At 33.4% G+C, this 26,834-nt stretch overlaps 1 protein-coding gene across 1 annotated transcript in view; it reads right to left on the bottom strand.

Annotated features, from left to right (window-relative positions):
* LOC124370399 overlaps positions 1 to 26,834 on the bottom strand; it is a 119,088-nt gene that overhangs the window by 26,507 nt on the left and 65,747 nt on the right. The window contains exons 4-5 of the mRNA XM_046828684.1: positions 18,117 to 18,263; positions 812 to 958 (exon numbers count right to left, since the gene is read on the bottom strand). Coding sequence (XP_046684640.1) covers positions 812 to 958; positions 18,117 to 18,263 — 294 coding nt within the window. The remainder of the gene's footprint in view (positions 1 to 811; positions 959 to 18,116; positions 18,264 to 26,834) is intronic.

The following is a 26,834-nucleotide window of genomic DNA, read 5'->3' as shown; positions in this document are numbered from 1 at the left end:
ATAAAAAAACCCACTGCTATAGGATCCAAATTCTTGTTATTTCTTCCAAAAACATTTCTAAAAATTTCACAAATTAGCATATTTAAAACAAAGTTAAAGTCATTTTTAATTGAAAAATCAGTATACTCATTTAAAGAATATTTTGAGGTAACTTAGTTCATCCAACAATTTAGTAGTTGATATGACATATTGTAAATAGTAGCAGAATTGTAAAATCATTTCAATGACATTTTGAGGCAAACTGCTTTATTTAATCAATAAATGGATATTGTAATGTAATGGTTGACGCTATTCTGTATTTATACTGTATGTGTACATTGTATGAGTCTTGAATAAAGTTGAATTGAATTGAATGAAGAAGTGGCTGGCAACGCAGCGCTTTGACGACGACACAGAGCTGCAGCAAGAAGTGACAAACTGGTTGAAGACACAGGCGGCAGAATTTTATGAGGAAGGCATTGTCAAGCTCATCCATCGATATGATCTGCCTAAATTTGAATGGCGACTATTTTGAAAAGTAGTATTTAAGTGTGGCTTTCAAATGTATAATAAAAATTTTTTCCTATACTTTGTTAATTTTTAATTACAAAACGTAATCTACTTTCCGAACAGCCCTCGTAATTATCAATTCATATATTAATACTAATTGTAATAGTATTGTAATTATAACAGAAATAAACTGTCTTTCATTTCAATTCAGATATGATGCAGACTAGCGATACTCTATTAAACGAGTTGCTGCTTTTTAAAATGGCGAACAGAGTAAACATTAAATCTAATCACAAGATGCCAAAAAAAAATAAAAAAATACCTGAAGGCACATGTCAGAAACTTGCATATCATCACAGTTCCAACGACAGAACAGTTTGATTTCAGGCAGTTCTGGATCCTGAGCCACTGGTATGGTGTCAGCAGTCAGTATGGGCTCGTCCACTCCCCAATCCTCTCCGTCAGCCATCTACATATAAATCAAATCAAATAATTACAGTAAAACAATTGAAACTATATATATTTATTTAAGATATATAATAAATATATATATATATATATAAGATATTTAACGGATATTTACATCTTTTGAGTAGAATATTAACATTTCAAGGCAATTATTCTCTAATTTAAATCTTTCCAAACAAATTAAGTGCACTAGCTATTGTGTTATATTATTACCTTAAACTGACCGGCTAATTTCTTTACATTTGCACAAGCTTTTTGGAAAAAATTGTTGTAACAAACAATAACAAACATTCATTTTTTGTAATAAATTAAAGAAATATGCATATTTTTCTAGTGAAAATAAAACACAATAGCCTATATTTTTAAAATGTGTTAGTACAAATTTATTTTTAAAACTTTTCGAGTTTCATACAAAATTGTACATATGTATTGTTTTAATACCTATAACGCAGGAAAGGCTATGCAATTATAAACATAATTCACTTATAGTATTATACTTTTCCACAAAAAACTAAGGTCAACAATGGATTGTCAAACCTTTATGCACTTGGCACCAATAAAACAAAAGTTTGTTGCTATAGAAACATCCAGATTTAAAATCAATATTACGCCACTAATAATAAAATAATAATTTTACACTGTTTTATGATTTGTATTTACATTAAAACAAATGTATGCAAAAAAGTAAACAGTGCTTAGGAAAAACTTTTTAACAAAACACGCCAAAGGAGACTTTTCAAAAAAGTAATATGTACAGCTTTACAATTTTTTTCTTGACGTCTCCTAGCAATCAACAGATGTCCTCTCAACTGCACCTGCCCCTTCACCGTTGGACGTGACGTTAAGTAATACATCACTAACAAACAGCAAACAGGTTCAAGTTTTGTTTTAAATAGTGAATTGTACACTATGTCCCAAAAAATACTAAGCAACAGTTAAATTTAGATAGTATTTAGCATCACATTATGGTAGGGTTTATGAAATTATAAGTTATTTAATTTTACTTGTATATATTACATGTACCATTATTGTTTGCTCTAACGTCTTAACCTCAAAACATAACCTACAAAAAGCAGCAGCTTTATATCACATTTATATGTACAGTACAAGAGAAAGCTTAGCGTGATGAATGGTACCTAGACACAAATTAGGATATTATAAAGCAAAGAATATTTAGAACATGCTATGCATCCACATCCACCATCAAGGATTGTTCTGCCAAATAACATTATTTCGAACATGCAATAATTATCTCTGCATAGTAGTTGATAGAAAACTATCCATCACCACAACACTGTGAACCCTAGTTACTGTATTTTTCAACAGATACAAACCCTCCGCTCAGGAACTTAATCGTGGAAGAATCACTTGAAAACACTTTCCCTCATCGTGGACTGGCCATGGCACCATTTTCTGGCATCGCACAACCCACTCAAATAACATCATGTGATTTTTTCTTTGAGGATATGTTTAAGACCAAGTTTATATACCTTAAAAAGTGTAAAACATTCAAGATTTGAGACTAAGAATTAGCAAGGCTTTGTCAAACATTAATGACTAAATGTGTAATCATGTGTAAGCAGAGTAAGACTGCCAAGTTGATTGTCTTTTCCCCAACAATGGAAACACAATGGACAGCTTGTCATTGATTTGGGAATTCAAAATATTTGTCTTAGTGTCGTATAAATGTATATTTAGAATATATTATCTTAATTATTATTTAACAGAATAGACTAAATTAGTATTTTATTATTTTTAGAGTTGTAGAAACCAAACTAAACAAGAATGGTTGAAAGAGGATCTGAAATCACTAAACATGGAAAGCAAGTTTTAGGAAGGGTGCACATCAGTCTGGAAAATCGTATCTAAACAGAAAAGGTAAACATGTGAAACCCAAAGGCCGTCAACTAAATGCAAGTATAGGTGCCAAAACAGAATATCGGAAGATGAGGGTACATTTGTTTATGACTCTTTTTATTCTTTGCCATCTTTAACAGAAAAAATAACATTTCATTATTAGCACTAGTGAACTTTTATCACAGCAAAACTTAAAAGAAAAAGCCGTCAATTAGGAGATCTAAAACAATTAGCCGTCAATTAGGAGATCTAAAACAATCAGAAAATGTTTGCTTACAACTCAGGTTTCAAAAACAAACAAACATCAAAAAGACAATATTCCTTTAAATAATATTTTACCATCAAAGGTGAAAAAATACAAGTCTGTAAAACATTTTATATATCAACATTAGGAACATCTCAGAAACCAGTATACACAGCACATAATAGTAAGGATGTTGCAACAAACACAGCTACTCCAGAGGTTAGAGTAATTATAGTAGATGTAGGCCAGAAGGAGACGTTAATTCAGCCAGAGACCATATTAAGTGATTCCATGAAATTGAATCGCACTATTGTAGGGCGAATACAAAAAGACTTAATCTAGAATCAGACCTAAGTGTTTCAAACAGTGTAAAGTTAAAGGTATCATTCTTGTTACAAAATCTGAACTACAAAATTTTTGCCACGGAATTCAATTTAGGATTTCATGTACTCAAATTAGATTGGTGTGATCTTTGTGAAAAGTTTAAATTAGCACGCCAGACCGACACTAACTGAAGAGAGTAAAATGAAGATTATGAAAGGCAGCAGTTTTTGAAAACTGAAATGAGAAACGCCCAAAAAAAAAGAAGTAAAAGTACTCCAGTTATTTTTGTAAACCTACAAAATGTAATCCTGACTCCTCATACTGAAATAAGCTCTTTATTTTATCTAGGAAAAATAAACATGTACAATCTAACTGCACACTTTTCAGTAACAAAAAAATGTATTACACACAGGTATCAAAACTGCACTGGCCGTTCAGGTAATGACTTACCAAGTGCATTTAGAAAAACATTAGATTGTGTTATTGATGAGAACAATGTAACAGAGTAGATGTTTGGTCCAATTCTTGTATTCCTCAGAATCACAATTCTATCGTGTCTAACGCTATTCAAGACTGCCTACGAGACAACATCTTTGAAAATAAAATATTCTTTGTTAAGACATTCTTGCGTGCAAGAGGTTGGCTGTGTGCACAGTTGCATAGAGAGGGCCAAGTCAAAAACTGAATTTTACTCCCCAATTGGACTGATTTGGCTATGAAAGCAAATAAATCAATACAATCCTTACTGGATAATTCAATTAAAACCTAGTGATTTTAAAGATTATGCAAGCACATCTAAACTTTTTAACTACAAGATTATTCCATATACTAAAGTAGCTTACCTGGAATTTTCACAAACCCTTCAACTTGTCTTTTTTTAAACAAATCATGACCCTTAACAGCCAGTGAACTGTTCTAACAAAAGTATGATTGTACACCAACAAGAAAGAGTAAAACTATCAACTTTTTCAGGAAATGGTGAATGAACGAATGCATTTTTTTTATTTCCCCAATATATGTACAATATTGCAATCTTTACAACTAAACTAATAGTAGGGGAGCCCAAGCGGGGATTTTTCGCGTTACTAGAGCGCGTCATAAAATTATATGGGGAGAAATGTCGTACTCCGTAATGTACCCCTAGCACATATGAACCTTTAATATAGGGGTCTGCGTTGAGGGCAGACCGTCAGACTAGTAGAAAAAAATCGATCCTCAGAAAAACTTGTGGGCGTCAGATAAATACAAAGTAAGTTAAGTACATGTAGAACGGTGTAGATTTCAATAACCTGACGATTAAAGCGTAGTATAAGGAAATAGGCAAGTCACAAAGGTGTAAAAAAAATAATGTTACCTCAAAATACTCAAGCGCGATTGAATTTTTTTTTATTTTGAAGGAAATCTTTTAAGAATTGCGGACAAAATATAATCTGACGATTTTCATGGGGTGAGGTAGCTAAAACCATAAATAAAGGGTGGAGCGTACAGCCGCTGAGAACTGTATATTTCCCACTCTGCGCCTCTCTTTCCTTCTCACTCTTTCTCTGTCTTTCACTCTCTCGCACCATCTGCACACTACCATATACCGCCATAATGCCATCTCAGATGATCACAATAACAACATGTTTTTTTAGAAGTATATTTTTATTTATTTATTTGATTGTTTAATGCAATAAGTTTTATATACATTACAATAATGAGTGATATAAGTGTGAAATGTGTATTTTGTGGAAAAGAAACATGTGAATTTTTTTTTTTTTTTCAAATGGTCAGATGAACAATATTCCTCCACATTATTGTCAGATTATCATTTAGAATGGTCAGGACATCGAATTGAACCGCCTGTATAAATATCTGACGTGCTCGAGTATTTTAAGACCGCATTTTTTTACATTTTCACAAATCTGTCATGACTTTCGATCACGTCCAAATCTTCAGTCATTTAAATAGGATACTTTTTTTAGTTTACTTAACATTCCCTCTGAATATCTGGCACGCTCAAATAACTTTTTTTTCCTTTTTTCTATCCCTTTTTATGGCCACCGTCCACCGTTATAAAAAAACAGTATTTTCAATTACCAAACCTACTTTTCTACTTCTCTGAAAATAACCTAAACAACTCAGTACAATTAATTTTTTTCCCAGATCCCGAAAATGGCATCAAACAATGGTACTTTGTATGATGTGGGCGTTATAGTTTTCGCCAAAATAAGAGGCCATCCTTACTGGCCAGCAGTTATACAAGACATTTTAAAAATTGACAATATCACTAAATACAGTGTCACATTCTTTGGAGACAATACTACTGCCTCCATTAAACAAAGCGACATGTGCCTGTATGCAGAATATAATTTAATTCATGGAAAGCCAAAAACGGACAATTTCAAAAATAAAAAGTTTAACGAGGCCCTTAGAGAAGCAGAACAAGTTTTTAAAACCTCTCTTCTAAGTAAACCTCTAATAGACAACAGCCAAAATAAATCACCAGGTTGCGAAGAACTAGACCTCAGTAATACTGCACAAAGAGTTGAAGGTAGCTCCAGAACAAATGAGAGTTTAATACAAGAGCTAGAGATGTTAAACAATAGCAAGGATTTAGTTGAGGTTGTCCATACTAAGATACAACATTTTAATGACGTTGACGACCTAGAAACTTCCCTGACACTGGCCGCCGAAGCAGGCAATGCCCTACTAGCGGAAAAAACTGTAAACTTAAGCAGGACCTGAATTCTCTAACTCTAAGGAACTTCAAACTGGCACAACAGATAACCGATCAACACACTCTGTCAGAGCTAACCTATCAAGCAAAGATAAAAGAACTAGAAGCTCAAAATGAAGCCTTACACAGCCGAAACACCCTGCTAGCTGAAAAATTGACCGAAGTTGAAAACCAACTCTCGAAAGAAAAGCAGCTACAGGCTGCTCTAGAAAACACCTTTGAAGAACAAGACCTAAGTAAAGAAAAAATAATATGCAGACTTGAAGAGAAAATTAAGCAGCTCGAAAATACCATTAAAATGCTACAGAGTAGAACAGATAACAGTGGCTGCACTGAAATCAAAGTTAATGCCATCGACTCCGAAACCCAAACAAACAACCCTAATATCACTAAACAAAGAGACACACTACAAATTATGATCAAACTGACCAAACTTAAGTGCAGACAGGACCACCTAGAATCAACAGTGAAGATTTTTCAAAATAATTCCTATCAACGTGACCTGCATGACCAAACTAATACAACACCTGCAAAGCCTACTAGTAGAACACCTTTGTTTAAGCAATTTCAAACACCAAACCGCTTGAATAGGGCTGTGAAAAATTCAAGTTCAAAGAAAGGAAATTATTTTAGTGTCTCTCTACAGATAGCCAAAAATAAAGAATTACAAGAACAAAGACAGATGGACACAGACCCCGAAAAAACAATAGTTCGTGCAAACATAAAAACTTTCGGTAACTTTTGAGTACATAGCAAACCCCCAATGACAGCAACTCTACTTATAGACAAAACTTTTGAAGATTTTTTGAAAGAACATATGGAGAAAATCTTAAGAAAAACAAACAGCTCACCAGATGACAGCATGACCAAGACTCCATTAACTAGCACTCCTTCAGATATCGTACCTGGAAATACTTCAAATACTTTTTTAGAAATTATACAAGAAAGCCAAAACACCTCTTAAAGAAAACAAGGAAAAAACCTATCACCATCTTTCATCAGAACATTCCAAGGACTATCAAAAAAGGTGGAAAGAATAAACCATCTATTGAGTGACCTACATCCAACCATATTAATACTTACTGAACATGGATTAAACTCAGATAAACTATTACTCACTAAGATTAGTGGTTACAATTTAATTACACACTACAGTAGAAAAGACCATAGATTGGGAGGAGTTGCAATCTACATTAAGGAAACAGAAACTGCAAAAACAGAAGCAATCAACATGGCAAACAGTTGTCAAGAACTGGTATGCGAAGCTGCATTAACAAAGATAAAAATCAAGAAAAAAACTCTCTACATTCTAGGGGTTTATTGGACACCAGGAGGACAAGCTAATGTAGCTATCAACATTATATCAGATATACTTACCTCATTTACAGCTGAGGCAAAACTTCTTATCTTAATGGGCGACATCAACATAGACAGGCTAACTGTTAACACGAATAATACTATTTTCGAAGATTAACTGCTGGTTTTTGGAGTCAGGCGGCTTCCCCTTCCAGCGACAAGAATTACTAATCATTCTACAACATCAATAGACTGCATCTGTACCAACATACCTGAAGATGCAGTCGACTTTTCAGTGATCCAAGGTGGAATGTCGGATCACACTGGCCAAATCTGTTCTATTGCAGTGGAAAGAGAAGTCTTCCCTACAAAAGAAGCTACACAAAAAAGAATTTTCTCAATAAAAAACCTTAATAGCTTAAAACAGGAATTCGAAATGGAAAAGTGGGAACTGGTACACAATGCCCCTGATGTTGAAGAGGCATACAGAACATTTCAGACAACTGTCAGACAAATATTGGACCATATATGCCCTAGCAAAAAAGTAAGAGCAAAGCCGAGGGGCAGACTAAAAGTTCAGTATGACCAAGAGTCGAAAATACTAAAAGAAGATTTTCTAATTGCCTTACAAAGATATGAGCTCACCAGAAATGAACATGATAGAACATACATGGCAGCAAAAAAGAAAGCCTACGATCTCAAGCTTAGGAGTCTCAAACAACATATGGCTGCTAACTACATCACTAACTCTGACAATAAGTCTAAAGCCGTTTGGGACATAATAAACTCAGAAAAGCAAAGTAAGCAACAGAAAGAAAATTCAACACTGAAGATGGAGATAGAAGGAAACATAACAGACAACCCCGCCGAAATAGCCGAACATTTCAACCAATACTTTTCCCAAATAGCAGATTCCACATTAGGCGAAAATAGAGAACATCTGAAATACACAGCCATAACTCATCCGATTTTGCTTCCACAAAGAAATTGTCTATCACTAATTTTAACACCAACAACTGTTAAAGAAGTCTTGGGAGTGATAGCTTCCCTGAAAACTAAATTATCATGTGGAATTGATGAAATTCCTTCAAAATTAGTAAAACACTGTACCAAACAACTAGCACCACCACTGGTTACCATAATAAATCAATCGTTTTCCTCAGGCCAGTTTCCATCCCCCTTAAAAATATCAAAAATATACCCAAAGCACAAAAAAGGATCCATCACTAAACCTGAAAATTACCGTCCCATTTCACTAATACCAACTTTCTCAAAAATAATAGAAAAGGTAGCACTCTCAAGAATGTTACAACATCTGGACAGATATAATCTAATAACAAAGAACCAACATGGCTATCTCAAAGGACGATCCACCACCACAGCTGTCACTAATCTAATTGAATACGTCATAGATAAATTAGAAGACCACAAACACGTATCAGCTGTCCTATTAGACTACAGTAAGGCTTTCGATTGTCTAGATCATGATCTTATCTTGAAAAAGATTTCAGCCCTAGGTTTTGGAGGCTTGGCGAAAGATTAGGTGACTAGCTACCTGAAAGGACGCAAGTAAATAGTTGAGATTCAACAAAATGTAAATGGGAGTAAATGCGTGTATAGATCAAGACAACTCACAGTAAGTAGAGGAGTGCCTCAAGGCTCAGTTTTAGGCCCCTTTTTGTTCATACTTTTTACAAACGATTTTCCAAGTTTTATCAATGACAATTCTGTAGAAACCATTATGTATGCAGACGACACAATTCTTTTGTTTACAAATAACACAGCACAAAATCTAATTTTGAATATTTCATCAGCAACAGAAAAATCACTCCAATACTGCCTTCAAAACGATCTGGTCATAAATCAATCCAAAACCACCCAGATCAATTTTAGCAGAAGACAAGAGCAGATTCCAAAAATACCTAATATTTTAGTTGAAAAAAAGGCAAAACTGCTAGGCCTAACAATTAATGCTGACCTCTCCTGCACAGATCACATATGCGATCTGACCAAAAAACTTTCATCTGGCATTTATGTGGTAAAGCGAATGAAGTGGATAGGAGGTTTGGAGACGGCAAAGACAGCATACTATGCTGTAGTGGAGTCCCACCTCAGATATGGCTTAATTTCATGGGGAGGAACATCTGAAACCAATCTCAACAAAATCCTGGTACTCCAGAAAAAAGCTGTAAGGGCACTCTATAGCCTCAGCCCTAGGGAAAGCTGCAGAGAAGCTTTCAAATCCCTGCAGCTTCTTACTGTCATAGCACTATACATCCATGCAGTCGTCATCTACACCAGCCAGATGGACCTTCCTAGAAATGAAAATGCTCACTCATACCACACCAGACGAGCAACGGACTACATTCTCCCTGTACACCACACATCGCAATTCAGCAAAAAACCTTCTTACATTGGACGCAAAATCATTAATGCACTACCACCAAATCTCAAGAACAAGAAAGGGAACGAACTGAAAAGACATTTTCGAGACTGGCTGATGGAACGACCTGTATATTCATTGAAGGAGTTCTTCGATTTTCTATAAATACCATATCAATATTTGTAAAGCAAGAAATATTAATCTAAGTTTTTGTTATTATATACTATTGACGCAATTGTATTTCTTAAAGAAACAACAAATAAAGAATATTGTCTATTGTCTATTGTAATTGCTCTTCAGATTAATATCGCTTGATTATCAGAAAGACATAGCGCGTATACATTATGAATTTCTGACGTGCTCAAGTATTTCCATGTAAATGTTTTTTTTTTTTTTTTTTTTTTTTTTTTTTTTTTTTTTTTTTTTTTGAAAATTTGTCCACGCTTTCCTCCACACTGAAATAAAAAACTTAACATAAACTTTTTTCGTTTTAAAACTTAATCTTCACAATCTTACAGGCCCCCATGACGCTTTAGTCACTGCAAATTTAGCATCCCGGCTCCCTTACTATAAATAACTGACCATTTTTAAGATTACAGAAATAAAATGAAGAAAAAGCACCATAAAACAAAAAATTGCCCTTGGAAATGGTACATCTGTATTGGAATTCAAATCCAAAGTATTAAACTGTACAGGAGAGATCTCTGAACAAAAAAACGAGACTTGAAAGCAGCTTTCCCTTTTATGCCTCTTCAAGATTGACAGTTTTACACAGCTATATTCCATGATTGTTGCAGTACATTGGGACTAGTCCATCAGTAATTTATTTTCATGTAGGAACAAACAATCTGAGGAAGGGTACAGGTATTATTTTAAATTCATAATTTACATGTACACATAGTGCAGAACCTCCATGAATGTGACTCTTCCTACAAAAGGCACTTGCCAACTGGTAACCACTAGGTGCATGTAGTATCAGTTTGTCAAAGTTGAGCTAGAAAATTCTGTTGATTCATGATAACGCTCGACCTCACACGGCAAATTGCTCACGTGAAGTTCTCGAATCATTCCAGTGGGGGTCGTTTCCTCATCCACCATACAGCCCGGATCTTGCACCAAGTGACTACCACTTGTTCTCAACAATGACACACATGACACACATATGATATAGAGTTGACCAGTTAAAATTACTTGTATCATACAAACAATTTTATTTAGTGAACATTTTAGTAAAACAGTGCTGAAGTTGTGGGAAAATCTGTGGTAAAGTATCCTTAACTTTTGAAACAGTTAAAAGTTAACATTTATTATAGTTTCAAACAAATAATTAATTATAAATATTACCTGTAACAGAATTTCTAAAAGCACATGTTTTTATCACTGCACTTTTCATTTGTTTCTTTTACAAAAACTCATTTTCAAATTCCAAGATAAAGCACTCTTTTTCAATAAGTATTTGTGACTGTGACCTAAGAAGGACGTTTTGTGATCTAAAATTATTTTATTTCACAAAGATAAACTCAGAAATTTGACTACAGTAGTTGTTTCCTGCAATACTTCAACAATATTGGATTTTTCAAGCATACACAAGCAGTGAAGGGGATAACCTGTACAGCTTGCCATCAGCTGTTTTAATGACTCAACTGGTGTACTTTGGAACCTCATTGTTGTGCAGCAGATAACATTAAGACTTTCTCTCAGCCACTAATAGTGTTTCCATATTTATTTAATAAAATGCTGACACCGTATGTATTTAACAATAATACTTGCATTTTTTCTTCATAATAAAATACTCTGATTTATTATCACTTGGACGTTAAAATAATTTTTATGGATACTTCCTTGAGTGACCAATGTACGAATAAATCTCTTCTCTCAGGATGTAAAATTGAAGAAACAGTTTAGGAAAAGTGGAGTACATCGAGGTAAAATAACTGATATAAAAGTAACAACCCCTGGTGGTAAAGTGTTACGATCAAAAAAAAGAACTGGAAGAATACATTAAAATAAAAAAAATTAAATTTAAAACTTGATGATTTTTAATTTTACTCAAGAAAAAATGTTAGCATTAAGAAAGCTAGTAAGGGTGAAAAATCAAAACCAAGTCAAAACATGAGTATGAAGTTGAATGTTTCTGATTCTGTTTGTGAATCCCCTCTACCGCTTTTAAATATGGAAACCCTATCTAAAATTCAAAATAATGATATTTTATCAGAAACTGCCTCAACCATTAGTTCAAAATTCTTCTGATTCCGCTGTGGAAACTCCTGTACAGTTTTCAAGTATTTGAAACACAGACTCTGAAATTGAAGCTGTAAAAAATGTTGTTAGTTTCTGATGAGCTTTTGAACGATAAATGGCTCACTGACTTGACAATTCAAGCCGTATTTTTCAAATGTTAAATGATAGGTTTCTGGAAATAAAAAATCGGGCATCATAATCAATCCACTCATTGTTTCATGCAATAAAAAATATTAATGACTTCCATTTCATGCTAGAACCACTTAATATAAAGGACACAATGTTACATCATTCTACCAATAAATGACTCTGTTAATTTAACACAATCTGATAGTGGCTCACACTGGAGTACACTAGTATATGTTGGGTCTGAACAAAAATTTTTACATTTTGACTCTTCTGGTACATACAACCAAAGTTCTGCTCTCTCGGTTGCAAACAGGCTAAACACTTATTTTAAACAAGACAATGCCAATCAATTTTTTAGATCTTGGTGGGCCGCAGCAGTCAAAACAGTCATTGATTGTGGAGTATTTATGTGCTGGACAGTGGAGTCCATTGTTCACAATATAATGACTTCGGACACAATAAATACAGAGTTTATTCGAAAAAACTATTTTAACCCAGTCTGACATCATACAAAAAACGCTACTCTTCTATCCTACGTGATTTACAACTTGTATAAAATCAGTAACAATGCTGTTGTTTCATTAATGATGGTTAAAGTATGGTAAGTGTGAAAAATAAGAAAACAAATTTAAATCTGGAAGTGCAATTCAAAAACCAAGAGTTGTAAACCGTAATAAAACCCAAAACTGAAAAGTGAATTTCTCAGAGCATATTTTTCATAACATTAAAAAAAACAAACAACTCTAAAACACACAAAAAATCTCAAAAAGCCAGTAGAATACAAAGTTTTTAAAACCAACGTTACAATTTGCTCTGACAGCCAAGGTAAAAATCTTGCTCCAAAAATTACAGAACTGTGTGAAGGAAGAGTAAATGCTTTTGGCTATGTCAGACCAAACACAACTCTTCTGCAAGTCATCGACTCAGCTAAAAATTGATGAAGAAAGTAGCCCATTAGTAGTTCTTGGCGGAACAAATGATAGTCTTAAAGAAAACTTTAATGAAATCTATGAGAGTTTAGAAAGTAAACTAAAAGTGGCTTACTGTAACCAGACCTGTTTTCTTATTGTACTGTACCTAATAGGTACGACAAAATTCTTAATGGTCCGGAAAAACGATCAAATACAAAAAGTAAAATAACTACATCATGGAGATAGCTGCCCAGGATTGATGGAGTTTACATTATTAATCTTAATCATTTGGGACGACAACACTATACTGTCCATGGTCTGCTCTGCACTGTAAACATGCAAGGCACAAACAAAATTGGCTCGCATTATTTTAAAAAGCCCTTACTTGGTGGAACAGTCAAGAATTACATTTCAAAGTATGAGAGAGTTCAACCTCCAGTAAAAATAATAGAAAAAAGAACATGACTGGAATAATTACTGAACATAAAGACTGTGAAAAAACTGCGTTTGCACACGGTATTTCTGGCGACTTTGAGAATGAGCGACAGATGATGCTGGTGTTGCAGTGATTTTCAAAACAACAATTTGGAAGACCACTTGCTTCAAACTGCATAACCAGTCACCTTGCTTATCAACAAGTCCCTGATGGAGCTGGAATCTATTCATTGATTACACAAGGATAAATACAAAAATAAACCTACTTTGACTGATTATGATAAAGCTTTTGAGGATTTCTCAATTGATTTTAAGAGGAAGAGGTTTTACAAGGCTTATATGTTCGGCTTGTGGGTTGCGTTCGTGATAAAATATCCATAGAACACTTTGTAACCAAAATAATGAAATTTTCATCACCTTACTGGAGCTTCTGTGGACATCATATTGTACAACCAGTGGTCCTCCAGAGTATTATGGAATGGATTAACACATGATGAATTTATCACTGATTTAAAATACAATATTTTGTCAAAGTATCCGCAAGCTACTCCCATCATCGTTTGTTGTTGATCACATGCAGCCTGAGACCTCTTCACTTCAACCACTGTCATCAACCATAACTACAAACCTAGGACCACAAGGAGACAAGGAGATGGCCCTACATCAGGATCATCTTGATTTCCAATCCAAACAACACTTGGAAGCAGTGTCTGGTGAAAGTGAGGTGAATCATGGGCAATTATGGTGTCAGTGATTTTTGTTCATCTTTTTCAGGTTTAAACTAAACTTTTATGACAATGAAAAACTGTTCTGCATATAGATATAATAGTTTGAATGTTATTGATCTGGCTCATAATAATGCACTATTAAAGTTCAAATAACAGTAATCATTTTATACACTATCAGGAATGAAAAACTACTACCATCATTTAAAATATACTGAAACCAATATCAAACTAAATTCCAAAAATAAACAAAATTTTGACAACATTCAACTTCAACCATTAAAAATATTACATCAAAAAATGTTCAACACTTATCATCACGTATTAATATATTAAAAATTAATTTAGAAGAAATCCAACCAGATGTAGTAGCAATATCTGAACATAAAATGACTGAAGCAGAAATCCTGTATCTAAATATTCCAAATTATAAAATATGTTCATTTTTTACAAGGTCTATCTCACTTGGTGGTGGTGTATTGATCTTAGTTAGAAGTAACATTAAAAGTAAAAAATTATTAATTCCTGAAGTCCAAGATCTTACAGCCGAAAAAGAATTTGAATGTTGCTTATCAGAAATTACTACTGTAAATACATTTTCATTTATTTTAGCATGTATTTATAGATCCCCACAGCAAGGGCTACTTGAATTCTTTTCTAGGTATGACTTGATTTGTTATGTAATACATTAAATGATAATTCAGGAATATTATCATAGCAGGAGATTTTAACATCAATGTGTTGAACAAAGACAATACATATATAGGAACTTTGTTAGTATTTTTCTTATAAATTCTTATAACTTAGTTTATAAAGTAAATTTTCTTACTAGAGTTACCTCCGAGTCAGAAATACCAGCATAGATAAACTTCCTCACTAATATTACAACTAAGAAATTAAAAACATCTGGCCTTATAACATGTATATCAGACCATGATGGGCAATTGTTTGAAATTTTTGGTGTACAAAATACTCTTCATTATGTGAATAAAAGGTATTGTAGAAAGTTTTCAAAAACTAACACAGATTTATTTTTAAGGCTATTGGCTAGTGAAAATTGGTTAGAAGTTTACCAGGCTAGCGTTAGAAACTAAGTATGATGTTTTTTTACTCAATATTTGTTCATGTTTTTGAAATTAGCTTTCCTAAATTATTATCTGTTGAAAAAGAGAAAAACCTAAATAGTTGGATTTCAGATGATCTAAAGATTAAAAAGGAAAAAATTGCGCAATTGGAGAAAACATATAGGGTTTGGAAAAACTAATGATTTAAAAACAATTTAATTAAGCAACTAAAAATTGAAAATAAAATTCAAATAAACAACAACAAAAAAAGGTTTTTTTGACAGTAAAATTAAGAAATCTACAAATAAGTCGAAATCAACTTGGAAAATTATCAAAATCTGAAATCAACAATGGCGCCAAGATCACTGATAACATACAATTAGTCCGGGATGGCACATCCATATCAGACCCAATTCTTGTTGGTAATATATTTAATGATTTTTTTATAAATGTTGTTGATAGATTTGTGCTTTCCAAATATTCAGAAAGATTTTGTTAATCAATCGAGTCATGAAAAACCATCTCAAGCCTCAATTTTTTTCAAATTTAAAAGATGTGATGAAAGAATTTTAAAAAGCGATTGTAATGGCTTTTGAAAACAAATTCTCAACAGGAATTGATGAAATACCAATCACTATCATTAAACAGTCTTTTCCGCTAATCTCCAAACCATTAACCCACATAATCAATTCATCATTAATATCTGGCTTTTTTCCCATCCAAATTAAAAATTGCTAAAGTTGTTCCACTCTATAAAAAGGGGGGATTTAAATAGTCCAACAAGTTTACAGACCTATATCTTTATTACCTGTGTTTTCTAAAATTTTTGAAAAAGTAGTATATAAATCAACTTTTGGATTACCTGGAAAGTAATCACATTATTGGATGATCAGCAACATGGTTTCCGACCACAAAAATCTACGATAACTGCTGGTGTTAATTTCATTGAATTAATAATAGATTTGGTTGACAGGAATGAAAAAGTCATTGGAATCTTCCTTGACTATTCCAAAGGCATTTGACAGTGTGTCCCACGATGAATTACTTAAGGTACTTTACAATTTAAATATTAAGAGTAAGGAACATGAATGGTTCAAATCATATTTAAAAAACCGACAACAATGTATTCAAATTCAAAATAGTTTTAGTTATTTAAACAGCAAATATAAATAAATATACACAAAATTTTTTATTCAAATCTTCAAAACTATAAAACATGGTGTCCCACAGGGATCTATACTTGGCCTCTTCTATTTCTTTGCTATTTAAGGGGGTTTCCGGGTGTGATACAGGTGGATGGGTCAGTGTGCCTCTACGCTGATGATACCAACATACCCACAATTTCAGGTAAAAGTCAAGATGAAATTGAGCTTAAATCATCTCTAAGTCTTACAACTGTAAAAAGAATATTCAGACACTAAAAATCTCCTAATAAATATAAATAAATCAAATTTTATTTCATTCTGTACAAAAACAAACTAGATCAAAATTAAAGCCAAATATTTTATCTAGAAAAATTCAAAAACTGAATCAAGTAGAAAATTCAAAATTTCTTGGACTAATATTGGACCAACACTTAAGTTGGGATAAACATGTTGACCATGTAGTAAATTTAAAATGTCCTCTGGTCTATACGCTCTACGACAAATGTCAAGGGTATGTAATATTGAAACCTTGAAAATATTTATTTTACACTAATCAATTCACACATGTCTTATGGTATAAGCATGGTATGGAGCTACAACAACAAAAATAATCTAGACCGAATTCTTCACCAACAAAAAAAAGCTATTAGAATAATGTTAAATTTTGGAACGAAATGAATCTGTCAAACAGCATTTTTTCTAAATTAAGAATCCTTACTGTATATGGTCACTATATATTTTTCAAACTATAATGCTTGTGAAATCAAATGAAGATAGTATACCTAAATTAGGAGCAAATCATGATTATAACACTCGCCATAGAAATTATCCATCAATCCCAAAACATAACTTAGAAACTTTTTAATAAAAAAAACCCACTGCTATAGGATCCAAATTCTTGTTATTTCTTCCAAAAACATTTCTAAAAATTTCACAAATTAGCATATTTAAAACAAAGTTAAAGTCATTTTTAATTGAAAAATCAGTATACTCATTTAAAGAATATTTTGAGGTAACTTAGTTTCATCCAACAATTTAGTAGTTGATATGACATATTGTAAATAGTAGCAGAATTGTAAAATCATTTCAATGACATTTTGAGGCAAACTGCTTTAATTTAATCAATAAATGGATATTGTAATGTAATGGTTGACGCTATTCTGTATTTTACTGTATGTGTACATTGTATGAGTCTTGAATAAAGTTGAATTGAATTGAATGAATTGAATGAAGAAGTGGCTGGCAACGCAGCGCTTTGACGACGACACAGAGCTGCAGCAAGAAGTGACAAACTGGTTGAAGACACAGGCGGCAGAATTTTATGAGGAAGGCATTGTCAAGCTCATCCATCGATATGATCTGCCTAAATTTGAATGGCGACTATTTTGAAAAGTAGTATTTAAGTGTGGCTTTCAAATGTATAATAAAAATTTTTTCCTATACTTTGTTAATTTTTAATTACAAAACGTAATCTACTTTCCGAACAGCCCTCGTAATTATCAATTCATATATTAATACTAATTGTAATAGTATTGTAATTATAACAGAAATAAACTGTCTTTCATTTCAATTCAGATATGATGCAGACTAGCGATACTCTATTAAACGAGTTGCTGCTTTTTAAAATGGCGAACAGAGTAAACATTAAATCTAATCACAAGATGCCAAAAAAAAATAAAAAAATACCTGAAGGCACATGTCAGAAACTTGCATATCATCACAGTTCCAACGACAGAACAGTTTGATTTCAGGCAGTTCTGGATCCTGAGCCACTGGTATGGTGTCAGCAGTCAGTATGGGCTCGTCCACTCCCCAATCCTCTCCGTCAGCCATCTACATATAAATCAAATCAAATAATTACAGTAAAACAATTGAAACTATATATATTTATTTAAGATATATAATAAATATATATATATATATAAGATATTTAACGGATATTTACATCTTTTGAGTAGAATATTAACATTTCAAGGCAATTATTCTCTAATTTAAATCTTTCCAAACAAATTAAGTGCACTAGCTATTGTGTTATATTATTACCTTAAACTGACCGGCTAATTTCTTTACATTTGCACAAGCTTTTTGGAAAAAATTGTTGTAACAAACAATAACAAACATTCATTTTTTGTAATAAATTAAAGAAATATGCATATTTTTCTAGTGAAAATAAAACACAATAGCCTATATTTTTAAAATGTGTTAGTACAAATTTATTTTTAAAACTTTTCGAGTTTCATACAAAATTGTACATATGTATTGTTTTAATACCTATAACGCAGGAAAGGCTATGCAATTATAAACATAATTCACTTATAGTATTATACTTTTCCACAAAAAACTAAGGTCAACAATGGATTGTCAAACCTTTATGCACTTGGCACCAATAAAACAAAAGTTTGTTGCTATAGAAACATCCAGATTTAAAATCAATATTACGCCACTAATAATAAAATAATAATTTTACACTGTTTTATGATTTGTATTTACATTAAAACAAATGTATGCAAAAAAGTAAACAGTGCTTAGGAAAAACTTTTTAACAAAACACGCCAAAGGAGACTTTTCAAAAAAGTAATATGTACAGCTTTACAATTTTTTTCTTGACGTCTCCTAGCAATCAACAGATGTCCTCTCAACTGCACCTGCCCCTTCACCGTTGGACGTGACGTTAAGTAATACATCACTAACAAACAGCAAACAGGTTCAAGTTTTGTTTTAAATAGTGAATTGTACACTATGTCCCAAAAAATACTAAGCAACAGTTAAATTTAGATAGTATTTAGCATCACATTATGGTAGGGTTTATGAAATTATAAGTTATTTAATTTTACTTGTATATATTACATGTACCATTATTGTTTGCTCTAACGTCTTAACCTCAAAACATAACCTACAAAAAGCAGCAGCTTTATATCACATTTATATGTACAGTACAAGAGAAAGCTTAGCGTGATGAATGGTACCTAGACACAAATTAGGATATTATAAAGCAAAGAATATTTAGAACATGCTATGCATCCACATCCACCATCAAGGATTGTTCTGCCAAATAACATTATTTCGAACATGCAATAATTATCTCTGCATAGTAGTTGATAGAAAACTATCCATCACCACAACACTGTGAACCCTAGTTACTGTATTTTTCAACAGATACAAACCCTCCGCTCAGGAACTTAATCGTGGAAGAATCACTTGAAAACACTTTCCCTCATCGTGGACTGGCCATGGCACCATTTTCTGGCATCGCACAACCCACTCAAATAACATCATGTGATTTTTTCTTTGAGGATATGTTTAAGACCAAGTTTATATACCTTAAAAAGTGTAAAACATTCAAGATTTGAGACTAAGAATTAGCAAGGCTTTGTCAAACATTAATGACTAAATGTGTAATCATGTGTAAGCAGAGTAAGACTGCCAAGTTGATTGTCTTTTCCCCAACAATGGAAACACAATGGACAGCTTGTCATTGATTTGGGAATTCAAAATATTTGTCTTAGTGTCGTATAAATGTATATTTAGAATATATTATCTTAATTATTATTTAACAGAATAGACTAAATTAGTATTTTATTATTTTTAGAGTTGTAGAAACCAAACTAAACAAGAATGGTTGAAAGAGGATCTGAAATCACTAAACATGGAAAGCAAGTTTTAGGAAGGGTGCACATCAGTCTGGAAAATCGTATCTAAACAGAAAAGGTAAACATGTGAAACCCAAAGGCCGTCAACTAAATGCAAGTATAGGTGCCAAAACAGAATATCGGAAGATGAGGGTACATTTGTTTATGACTCTTTTTATTCTTTGCCATCTTTAACAGAAAAAATAACATTTCATTATTAGCACTAGTGAACTTTTATCACAGCAAAACTTAAAAGAAAAAGCCGTCAATTAGGAGATCTAAAACAATTAGCCGTCAATTAGGAGATCTAAAACAATCAGAAAATGTTTGCTTACAACTCAGGTTTCAAAAACAAACAAACATCAAAAAGACAATATTCCTTTAAATAATATTTTACCATCAAAGGTGAAAAAATACAAGTCTGTAAAACATTTTATATATATCAACATTAGGAACATCTCAGAAACCAGTATACACAGCACATAATAGTAAGGATGTTGCAACAAACACAGCTACTCCAGAGGTTAGAGTAATTATAGTAGATGTAGGCCAGAAGGAGACGTTAATTCAGCCAGAGACCATATTAAGTGATTCCATGAAATTGAATCGCACTATTGTAGGGCGAATACAAAAAGACTTAATCTAGAATCAGACCTAAGTGTTTCAAACAGTGTAAAGTTAAAGGTATCATTCTTGTTACAAAATCTGAACTACAAAATTTTTGCCACGGAATTCAATTTAGGATTTCATGTACTCAAATTAGATTGGTGTGATCTTTGTGAAAAGTTTAAATTAGCACGCCAGACCGACACTAACTGAAGAGAGTAAAATGAAGATTATGAAAGGCAGCAGTTTTTGAAAACTGAAATGAGAAACGCCCAAAAAAAAAGAAGTAAAAGTACTCCAGTTATTTTTGTAAACCTACAAAATGTAATCCTGACTCCTCATACTGAAATAAGCTCTTTATTTTATCTAGGAAAAATAAACATGTACAATCTAACTGCACACTTTTCAGTAACAAAAAAATGTATTACACACAGGTATCAAAACTGCACTGGCCGTTCAGGTAATGACTTACCAAGTGCATTTAGAAAAACATTAGATTGTGTTATTGATGAGAACAATGTAACAGAGTAGATGTTTGGTCCAATTCTTGTATTCCTCAGAATCACAATTCTATCGTGTCTAACGCTATTCAAGACTGCCTACGAGACAACATCTTTGAAAATAAAATATTCTTTGTTAAGACATTCTTGCGTGCAAGAGGTTGGCTGTGTGCACAGTTGCATAGAGAGGGCCAAGTCAAAAACTGAATTTTACTCCCCAATTGGACTGATTTGGCTATGAAAGCAAATAAATCAATACAATCCTTACTGGATAATTCAATTAAAACCTAGTGATTTTAAAGATTATGCAAGCACATCTAAACTTTTTAACTACAAGATTATTCCATATACTAAAGTAGCTTACCTGGAATTTTCACAAACCCTTCAACTTGTCTTTTTTTAAACAAATCATGACCCTTAACAGCCAGTGAACTGTTCTAACAAAAGTATGATTGTACACCAACAAGAAAGAGTAAAACTATCAACTTTTTCAGGAAATGGTGAATGAACGAATGCATTTTTTTTATTTCCCCAATATATGTACAATATTGCAATCTTTACAACTAAACTAATAGTAGGGGAGCCCAAGCGGGGATTTTTCGCGTTACTAGAGCGCGTCATAAAATTATATGGGGAGAAATGTCGTACTCCGTAATGTACCCCTAGCACATATGAACCTTTAATATAGGGGTCTGCGTTGAGGGCAGACCGTCAGACTAGTAGAAAAAAATCGATCCTCAGAAAAACTTGTGGGCGTCAGATAAATACAAAGTAAGTTAAGTACATGTAGAACGGTGTAGATTTCAATAACCTGACGATTAAAGCGTAGTATAAGGAAATAGGCAAGTCACAAAGGTGTAAAAAAAATAATGTTACCTCAAAATACTCAAGCGAATTTGAATTTTTTTTTATTTTGAAGGAAATCTTTTAAGAATTGCGGACAAAATATAATCTGACGATTTTCATGGGGTGAGGTAGCTAAAACCATAAATAAAGGGTGGAGCGTACAGCCGCTGAGAACTGTATATTTCCCACTCTGCGCCTCTCTTTCCTTCTCACTCTTTCTCTGTCTTTCACTCTCTCGCACCATCTGCACACTACCATATACCGCCATAATGCCATCTCAGATGATCACAATAACAACATGTTTTTTTAGAAGTATATTTTTATTTATTTATTTGATTGTTTAATGCAATAAGTTTTATATACATTACAATAATGAGTGATATAAGTGTGAAATGTGTATTTTGTGGAAAAGAAACATGTGAAATTTTTTTTTTTTTTTCAAATGGTCAGATGAACAATATTCCTCCACATTATTGTCAGATTATCATTTAGAATGGTCAGGACATCGAATTGAACCGCCTGTATAAATATCTGACGTGCTCGAGTATTTTAAGACCGCATTTTTTTACATTTTCACAAATCTGTCATGACTTTCGATCACGTCCAAATCTTCAGTCATTTAAATAGGATACTTTTTTTAGTTTACTTAACATTCCCTCTGAATATCTGGCACGCTCAAATAACTTTTTTTTCCTTTTTTCTATCCCTTTTTATGGCCACCGTCCACCGTTATAAAAAAACAGTATTTTCAATTACCAAACCTACTTTTCTACTTCTCTGAAAATAACCTAAACAACTCAGTACAATTAATTTTTTTCCCAGATCCCGAAAATGGCATCAAACAATGGTACTTTGTATGATGTGGGCGTTATAGTTTTCGCCAAAATAAGAGGCCATCCTTACTGGCCAGCAGTTATACAAGACATTTTAAAAATTGACAATATCACTAAATACAGTGTCACATTCTTTGGAGACAATACTACTGCCTCCATTAAACAAAGCGACATGTGCCTGTATGCAGAATATAATTTAATTCATGGAAAGCCAAAAACGGACAATTTCAAAAATAAAAAGTTTAACGAGGCCCTTAGAGAAGCAGAACAAGTTTTTAAAACCTCTCTTCTAAGTAAACCTCTAATAGACAACAGCCAAAATAAATCACCAGGTTGCGAAGAACTAGACCTCAGTAATACTGCACAAAGAGTTGAAGGTAGCTCCAGAACAAATGAGAGTTTAATACAAGAGCTAGAGATGTTAAACAATAGCAAGGATTTAGTTGAGGTTGTCCATACTAAGATACAACATTTTAATGACGTTGACGACCTAGAAACTTCCCTGACACTGGCCGCCGAAGCAGGCAATGCCCTACTAGCGGAAAACTGTAAACTTAAGCAGGACCTGAATTCTCTAACTCTAAGGAACTTCAAACTGGCACAACAGATAACCGATCAACACACTCTGTCAGAGCTAACCTATCAAGCAAAGATAAAAGAACTAGAAGCTCAAAATGAAGCCTTACACAGCCGAAACACCCTGCTAGCTGAAAAATTGACCGAAGTTGAAAACCAACTCTCGAAAGAAAAGCAGCTACAGACAGGCTGCTCTAGAAAACACCTTTGAAGAACAAGACCTAAGTAAAGAAAAAATAATATGCAGACTTGAAGAGAAAATTAAGCAGCTCGAAAATACCATTAAAATGCTACAGAGTAGAACAGATAACAGTGGCTGCACTGAAATCAAAGTTAATGCCATCGACTCCGAAACCCAAACAAACAACCCTAATATCACTAAACAAAGAGACACACTACAAATTATGATCAAACTGACCAAACTTAAGTGCAGACAGGACCACCTAGAATCAACAGTGAAGATTTTTCAAAATAATTCCTATCAACGTGACCTGCATGACCAAACTAATACAACACCTGCAAAGCCTACTAGTAGAACACCTTTGTTTAAGCAATTTCAAACACCAAACCGCTTGAATAGGGCTGTGAAAAATTCAAGTTCAAAGAAAGGAAATTATTTTAGTGTCTCTCTACAGATAGCCAAAAATAAAGAATTACAAGAACAAAGACAGATGGACACAGACCCCGAAAAAACAATAGTTCGTGCAAACATAAAAACTTTCGGTAACTTTTGAGTACATAGCAAACCCCCAATGACAGCAACTCTACTTATAGACAAAACTTTTGAAGATTTTTTGAAAGAACATATGGAGAAAATCTTAAGAAAAACAAACAGCTCACCAGATGACAGCATGACCAAGACTCCATTAACTAGCACTCCTTCAGATATCGTACCTGGAAATACTTCAAATACTTTTTTAGAAATTATACAAGAAAGCCAAAACACCTCTTAAAGAAAACAAGGAAAAAACCTATCACCATCTTTCATCAGAACATTCCAAGGACTATCAAAAAAGGTGGAAAGAATAAACCATCTATTGAGTGACCTACATCCAACCATATTAATACTTACTGAACATGGATTAAACTCAGATAAACTATTACTCACTAAGATTAGTGGTTACAATTTAATTACACACTACAGTAGAAAAGACCATAGATTGGGAGGAGTTGCAATCTACATTAAGGAAACAGAAACTGCAAAAACAGAAGCAATCAACATGGCAAACAGTTGTCAAGAACTGGTATGCGAAGCTGCATTAACAAAGATAAAAATCAAGAAAAAAACTCTCTACATTCTAGGGGTTTATTGGACACCAGGAGGACAAGCTAATGTAGCTATCAACATTATATCAGATATACTTACCTCATTTACAGCTGAGGCAAAACTTCTTATCTTAATGGGCGACATCAACATAGACAGGCTAACTGTTAACACGAATAATACTATTTTCGAAGATTAACTGCTGGTTTTTGGAGTCAGGCGGCTTCCCCTTCCAGCGACAAGAATTACTAATCATTCTACAACATCAATAGACTGCATCTGTACCAACATACCTGAAGATGCAGTCGACTTTTCAGTGATCCAAGGTGGAATGTCGGATCACACTGGCCAAATCTGTTCTATTGCAGTGGAAAGAGAAGTCTTCCCTACAAAAGAAGCTACACAAAAAAGAATTTTCTCAATAAAAAACCTTAATAGCTTAAAACAGGAATTCGAAATGGAAAAGTGGGAACTGGTACACAATGCCCCTGATGTTGAAGAGGCATACAGAACATTTCAGACAACTGTCAGACAAATATTGGACCATATATGCCCTAGCAAAAAAGTAAGAGCAAAGCCGAGGGGCAGACTAAAAGTTCAGTATGACCAAGAGTCGAAAATACTAAAAGAAGATTTTCTAATTGCCTTACAAAGATATGAGCTCACCAGAAATGAACATGATAGAACATACATGGCAGCAAAAAAGAAAGCCTACGATCTCAAGCTTAGGAGTCTCAAACAACATATGGCTGCTAACTACATCACTAACTCTGACAATAAGTCTAAAGCCGTTTGGGACATAATAAACTCAGAAAAGCAAAGTAAGCAACAGAAAGAAAATTCAACACTGAAGATGGAGATAGAAGGAAACATAACAGACAACCCCGCCGAAATAGCCGAACATTTCAACCAATACTTTTCCCAAATAGCAGATTCCACATTAGGCGAAAATAGAGAACATCTGAAATACACAGCCATAACTCATCCGATTTTGCTTCCACAAAGAAATTGTCTATCACTAATTTTAACACCAACAACTGTTAAAGAAGTCTTGGGAGTGATAGCTTCCCTGAAAACTAAATTATCATGTGGAATTGATGAAATTCCTTCAAAATTAGTAAAACACTGTACCAAACAACTAGCACCACCACTGGTTACCATAATAAATCAATCGTTTTCCTCAGGCCAGTTTCCATCCCCCTTAAAAATATCAAAAATATACCCAAAGCACAAAAAAGGATCCATCACTAAACCTGAAAATTACCGTCCCATTTCACTAATACCAACTTTCTCAAAAATAATAGAAAAGGTAGCACTCTCAAGAATGTTACAACATCTGGACAGATATAATCTAATAACAAAGAACCAACATGGCTATCTCAAAGGACGATCCACCACCACAGCTGTCACTAATCTAATTGAATACGTCATAGATAAATTAGAAGACCACAAACACGTATCAGCTGTCCTATTAGACTACAGTAAGGCTTTCGATTGTCTAGATCATGATCTTATCTTGAAAAAGATTTCAGCCCTAGGTTTTGGAGGCTTGGCGAAAGATTAGGTGACTAGCTACCTGAAAGGACGCAAGTAAATAGTTGAGATTCAACAAAATGTAAATGGGAGTAAATGCGTGTATAGATCAAGACAACTCACAGTAAGTAGAGGAGTGCCTCAAGGCTCAGTTTTAGGCCCCTTTTTGTTCATACTTTTTACAAACGATTTTCCAAGTTTTATCAATGACAATTCTGTAGAAACCATTATGTATGCAGACGACACAATTCTTTTGTTTACAAATAACACAGCACAAAATCTAATTTTGAATATTTCATCAGCAACAGAAAAATCACTCCAATACTGCCTTCAAAACGATCTGGTCATAAATCAATCCAAAACCACCCAGATCAATTTTAGCAGAAGACAAGAGCAGATTCCAAAAATACCTAATATTTTAGTTGAAAAAAAGGCAAAACTGCTAGGCCTAACAATTAATGCTGACCTCTCCTGCACAGATCACATATGCGATCTGACCAAAAAACTTTCATCTGGCATTTATGTGGTAAAGCGAATGAAGTGGATAGGAGGTTTGGAGACGGCAAAGACAGCATACTATGCTGTAGTGGAGTCCCACCTCAGATATGGCTTAATTT

The sequence above is a fragment of the Homalodisca vitripennis genome, unplaced genomic scaffold (assembly GCF_021130785.1).
Source record: "Homalodisca vitripennis isolate AUS2020 unplaced genomic scaffold, UT_GWSS_2.1 ScUCBcl_149;HRSCAF=1392, whole genome shotgun sequence".
In the NCBI taxonomy this organism is placed as follows: domain Eukaryota; kingdom Metazoa; phylum Arthropoda; class Insecta; order Hemiptera; family Cicadellidae; genus Homalodisca; species Homalodisca vitripennis.
This window is presented reverse-complemented; position numbering and strand designations above follow the sequence as displayed.